Source organism: Cryptotermes secundus, unplaced genomic scaffold (genome assembly GCF_002891405.2).
Source record: "Cryptotermes secundus unplaced genomic scaffold, Csec_1.0 scaffold344, whole genome shotgun sequence".
NCBI lineage: Eukaryota > Metazoa > Arthropoda > Insecta > Blattodea > Kalotermitidae > Cryptotermes > Cryptotermes secundus.
In genome coordinates, this window is record NW_019742446.1 from 823,560 (window position 1) to 829,151 (window position 5,592).

The following is a 5,592-nucleotide window of genomic DNA, read 5'->3' on the forward strand; positions in this document are numbered from 1 at the left end:
TGTGACATGTTGACCCCTACCTCCCCAGCGGTACGTGGCGGTAACGTAACGCTCGCGTTACTACGGTAATAGGCGAGTTCCCACCCCGCCACTCCCCTCCGCGGTGACATCACGCGGTGACGTCACGCGATGACGCGGAACTGCTTCCTACTGTGACGTGGAACGGAACAGGCACCACGGCGGATATATAAGGGACAGCAGAGCAGCTACCAGAGAGTTATAATGTGGACATCGCTGAGTGAAGTAGTCGACGAGCGAGTGTGTTATCAACAGTTCTCCAGTCAGCCGACTATAGTGGAGTATAGCAGCCGTCGCGGAAAGAAGAACCGGACGTGTGTGTAATTGTGTAATTGGGAGTGTGTGTGATACAGTGATACACAGCTCCCCTACTGTAAACGTGTAGACCACTGAAGACATAGCGAACTGATTTGCGCATAGGGTTATTAATCGTGAAACCCCGCAACAGTGTTGACAGATTAATGCGATTAGGGTTATAAAGTGTGAAACCCCGCAACTGTGTGATAATTAAGTGTAGCCGATAGTTGTAGATTGTTCAATAAACCAGTTAACGATCTCTACGGCGTATTCAGTAATGTAAACACGTTACATTGGTGTCAGAAGTGGGATCAGCTAAAACCTCAGAGAGAGAGCTAAAGGCTATCACCGAGATGATGCCGAGAGGGCGTTGGTTGGTGGTGTGCGCCAGTATCGTCCTCACAAGTAAGTGGAACTACTCCGTATAGCCATGGACACTGAGCATAATATTATTAAAGTGTAAACCCCTAGGGAGTTAGGAGGAATAATAGATGGACCAGACTTAGGAAGGAAAGAGAGAAAGGGAGAGGTCTAGAAACCCGGAGTCAGGTGAAATGAGTGCAACTACATCCAACCAAAGGAGTATGTATTTAAGTGTAATGTACCCGACAAACGTCGGCAGTGACTGTGTGTATATATGTATATAGGGTTAGACGAACAAAATAGAATAGAATAGGAAGAAATATGGTGTAATGTCAATGGACCTTTCATCCTTCACAGCACGCACCTTCCCCTGTGGACCCTGCATCCCCTCTAGCTTCTCTGGAGAACAGTGAAACCGAGCAAAAGCGGCAGATGTTTAAGAGGTTAACGAGTTACTTAGCCCCTCCCCCCTTTACGACAGAACAGTTGCTAAAATACAATGTCATTAACTATACATACCTCTGTTTTTGCAAAAACTGTAAATAAGTTTGCGTAGCCACCATTACTGATCCAAATCTTGCTTCCATTTAATATCCATGTCTTTTTGTCATCTGACAGTTTTGCACGTGTTTGGATGGAAGCAGCATCAGATCCACTTCCTGCTTCTGTGAGACAAAAAGCTGCAATCCACTCTCCTGTTGCTAGACGTGGCAGGTAATGACGCTTCTGTTCCTCATTACCAGCAATAAGAATCCCCTGAAATTTCAAAAGTTCTGGACTAAGATGCAGAGTTTATCCAAAAGTCATTTCCTGCTGTGCTCTTCTGGAAAAATTTGGAAACCTATCCATATGCTGATCTCTCACAGGTCTTCAACATCTGAAGCTTCAAGCATTTGCCCATCTCAGATACTACCTAGTTCTCTCAAAGAAAGACAGACAAACTTCCATTATCTCAGATTCTATTACTGGTGTCATATTCCCAAGAAGGACTAGGTATTTTCATACAAGCTTGGGTGAATGAATGTATATGTCTGTCTACTTACAAACAACACAGTACTATCCCATTGATAATGATAACATAATAAAAAGCAAATGATGATACAGTAGTGTCTTCTTTGTTGTTTAAATACAGAATATTGTTGCATAAACTGCATACCTCGTATACTTTTATATATCCTAAATATTGTGACAAGACATCTATGCTTCTCATTTTTGTTTCCATAACTGAACATCTTCATATTTCTCCGATAAATTTAAATATTATAACAAATTATGTTACATCAGTTTGGTCCAATTTATTTTATGTTTGTACATAGGTAAGTCGATAAGTAAGTTACAAGTGGATATAGAACTTAAATAAGAGTACTGATTTGAAAAATGCTTTTATTTCTCGACATAATCTCCCTATACAATGAGGCACTTGTCCCATCATTTCACAAGCCCCCGAAAACTAGCAGCATAAATGTTATATTTTAGCGTCCTGTTGCACTCCTGTTGCAAGGGAGAGAAGGAGATAAATGAGTGTATGCACTGCAAGACGGATTAAATAAATCATAGCAGCATAAAATTCTTTGGGCTGCTGTCGGAACCAGGCAGTGACTTCCCTTTCTACAGCTTCATCATTGGGAAAATGTTCAGCTGAAAGATGATGTTCAAGAGGGCCGAACAAATGGAAGTCGCATGATAGGTTAGGTTTTCACAAAGTCTGTGCATGATGGGTGCCGTGCATGCTGACTCCACAACTCAAAATGGAAAGAATGGGTCTGGCATTACAGCATCTCAATCGCTACCACAATGAAGGGCATGATATGCTAGCCCAAATTGTCACAGGTGATGAGTCTTGCTCCAAGCAACAGATTACATGTGATTTGGGTTGCCATACTGTTAAGTTGTTTTGTAAAAACATCCCACGCATATCCTATCATTAAATTCCAAACACTACTAGCAGTGGGCACTTGAAATATGGAGCAAATGTAATAGTATAAGCAAACCTTGAGCCCAATGGCTTGGTGTGCTGCTAGTGTTACTGCAATTGATCCATCTACAGCAGTGACCTCACACAACCGAGCATACTCTGTGGCATTCAAACCTAAACCACCATATTCCTCTGGAATTTGCTGACCGAATAAACCAAAATCCTTCAATTGATCTATTGTCTGTTGAGGGATATGACCAGTTTCATCTATCTTCTTGGAATCAACTGTAACATAAAATCAGGAAGTGTCATATGACAAAATAATATATTTCCTTTCTATTAAACATCCCACATCTGGTTAGAATGACAAAAAAAATCCTATGTGGGGTATCACTTGATGTTCTACAGTCATCTGTATTAATGCAAGAGAACTACATCCCAACTACTGTAAAAACGTGTTCATGAAGGCAAGTCAGATAATTAACATCACTACATACTTAGCCCATTACAACTTTAACATCTTTAAAAACTAAGATGGTAAGATTGCTCTTAACACACTATATTTACTGTGCTGTCCTAAACAAAATGGGAGGATTCAGAAGATTACTTAATGAGAAAATCCACTAATTGTACTCTTCATGCAATAACAACGTCTCTGTTTCACCATAATGGTTTCTGTGTGTGAAACTCAATGTGTGATGCCAGCAACAGAATATGTTTAAAATATAATGTAAGCCTCTGCCTGAGGAACTTCAGAATTCCAACATATGTTGCATTAGATCCACAAGCTGTAATAAAACTACTGCACACTTATAGCAACATAACACCAAAATATATTATCAATAGTAGAACAGTAATAAAATAAATCCACGTTTATGCCTGGGATTAACAAAAACAACCCTGACTTTACACTTCTTTCAGAGGGTTAAAAATATTGATCTTCATGGGGGGGAAGGCTCTGCCCAATCAAAACACATCCTTCCTACCTTCATAGTATGTGGCTAATCACCATGACAGAGAATAACCACTAGTAGCTTCCACACATGTTGAAAACAATGCAAAATTCACATTCCAATAAATGTATGCACCATTATAATTACATCATTAGCTACCCAGAGATAAATATAGAGAAACCATAACTGGAATGGTGTGCACATTTTAGCTAAGCCATTTAAATGTGCAGGAATACTGAAAAGGCAAAAAAGTGGCTGGAAGCAGCCATTTACCTGGAAGTGCTAAGGAAAAGAAGAAACCTCAAACAGAACAGTTCACCTCCCAAATATGAAGTAGGGTTGCTAACTGCTACACTGCAATTTTTGGTGCATGGAAAAGGGTTCAAGGACAGACAAACAACTATAATGCAAAGGTTTCACTGTGTGTGTGTTAACTGACAGTTTTGTATTATTTAATGAAAGCCACTTTCACTGAAATTTTGGAATCTTGGTAATGCCTGCACAGAGAATAGAGATTATTAAAAAAAAAGCTATCCCTGTAACAGGCCATGAAGGCCCATAGGAGTGTGACAGGGCAAGGCTCCCAAATCTTCTAGACAATCGGCTCACAGATGGCAGTGAGGTTGTTAGCCTTACATGTAGGTCGTTTACCCCCCCAGGAAGTTTCCTGGTACTCATTTCTGTTACAGGCTGAGTCAACCGCAGCGCCATAGTGCAGCTGGAAGGATTAGGTGAATTGAAGAAATACACCTCATTGGGACTTGAACCAACAACCTGCTGGCTTGTAGCATAGGGCGTCAACTATGCTACTGCGTGTCCTGCTAGAATAAAGATTATGGATGACGAAATTTAAATGTACTCCATAATTAGCAACTTAGCTCTTGAAGTGTACTCTAGTTACACACAACCCCTAAAGAGATTTGCTGCTGGTGGCAAAGTATCAATACATTCAGGATTTTTCATGTAAGCTCCCTTCCTTTACATGCTTCAAAACTGCATACAACAAATTAGAGACACAGCTGAATCAACCATTAGGAATATGTTACAGAATGAGAATGCTTGCTAATGTTAGGTTCAGACTTGTATCTTCCCATTTCTCACCTAAAAACATAAAGATAAAATAATGTCATGCATTAGTGATTAGACATGGGGTTGGAATCAAATATAGGACATTAGTACAAGTAATCATAATGCTCTAATTCGTGCACTCTACTTTTCACTACAGCACATGCTAAGTCTTCTATGTCTTCATTAGCCATTACCTGGCAACAGATCTGAACGGTGTCCTCTGCTTACATCCTTACCAGCTGGCAACTGTCTCACAAATGATTCAACTGTGAACTCTCAACTAACTTGTGGCATCACTACCCATCACTGACTACTCAGTGGCTCTCACTGGCCATCAACTACTACTGACTGTAACTGCTGATGGTAACTCAGGTTGGCGAATAGAAACCACTGTCTCCAGTTTTTCTACTGTTGCATGTTTACTGTGTGTAGTAAAGGCAATGATATCATAGTGTGTTTACTGTGCAATGGATGATGTCTCTTGTTAAGCTTGTCAATCACATCAGAATATATGAAACTATACTTTTTCTGTTGCTTTGTTTGGGTGTGAAACCTAGTCTCTTACATGAAGAGAATAACACATATTGAGGATGTATGAGAAGAGGGTGCTGAGGAGAACACTGGAACTAAGAGACATGAAGGAAGTATACAAGGTGTGGCAATAAAGAAACCGGATTCATGCTCTAACCCTTTATTAAAAAAAAATCAGACAGTCGAAATGTTATCCCCTTCAATGTAGTCCCCTCCCCGATCCCTACACCGCTCCATGCGAATTTTCCACTGTTGGAAGCAGTGCTGCAGGTCATCTTGTGTTATGCTCTTCAAGAGTTGCGTCGCTTTTGCTTTCACTGCATCCACGGACTCGAACCTGGTCCCTTTCAGCGCAGACTTGATTTTTGGGAAGAGAAAAAAGTCGCACGGTGCTAGGTCCGGAGAATACGGTGGATGTTCCATCACTGGAATGTTGTTTTTTGCCAA

General features: G+C 40.6%; 1 protein-coding gene and 1 long non-coding RNA gene across 2 annotated transcripts in view; one reads left to right on the top strand and one right to left on the bottom strand.

The window, feature by feature from the left end:
• The window catches only part of LOC111873172 (complex I assembly factor ACAD9, mitochondrial), a 22,479-nt gene that overhangs the window by 14,373 nt on the left and 2,514 nt on the right, over positions 1 to 5,592 (bottom strand). Inside the window, exons 2-3 of the mRNA XM_023867658.2 lie at positions 2,670 to 2,878; positions 1,198 to 1,434 (exon numbers count right to left, since the gene is read on the bottom strand). Of these exons, the coding sequence (XP_023723426.1) occupies positions 1,198 to 1,434; positions 2,670 to 2,878 (446 nt within the window). The remainder of the gene's footprint in view (positions 1 to 1,197; positions 1,435 to 2,669; positions 2,879 to 5,592) is intronic.
• LOC117282997 lies at positions 4,303 to 5,141 on the top strand. The gene is made up of 2 exons (XR_004513977.1): positions 4,303 to 4,509; positions 4,772 to 5,141. It is a non-coding gene; the product is annotated as an uncharacterized LOC117282997 (long non-coding RNA).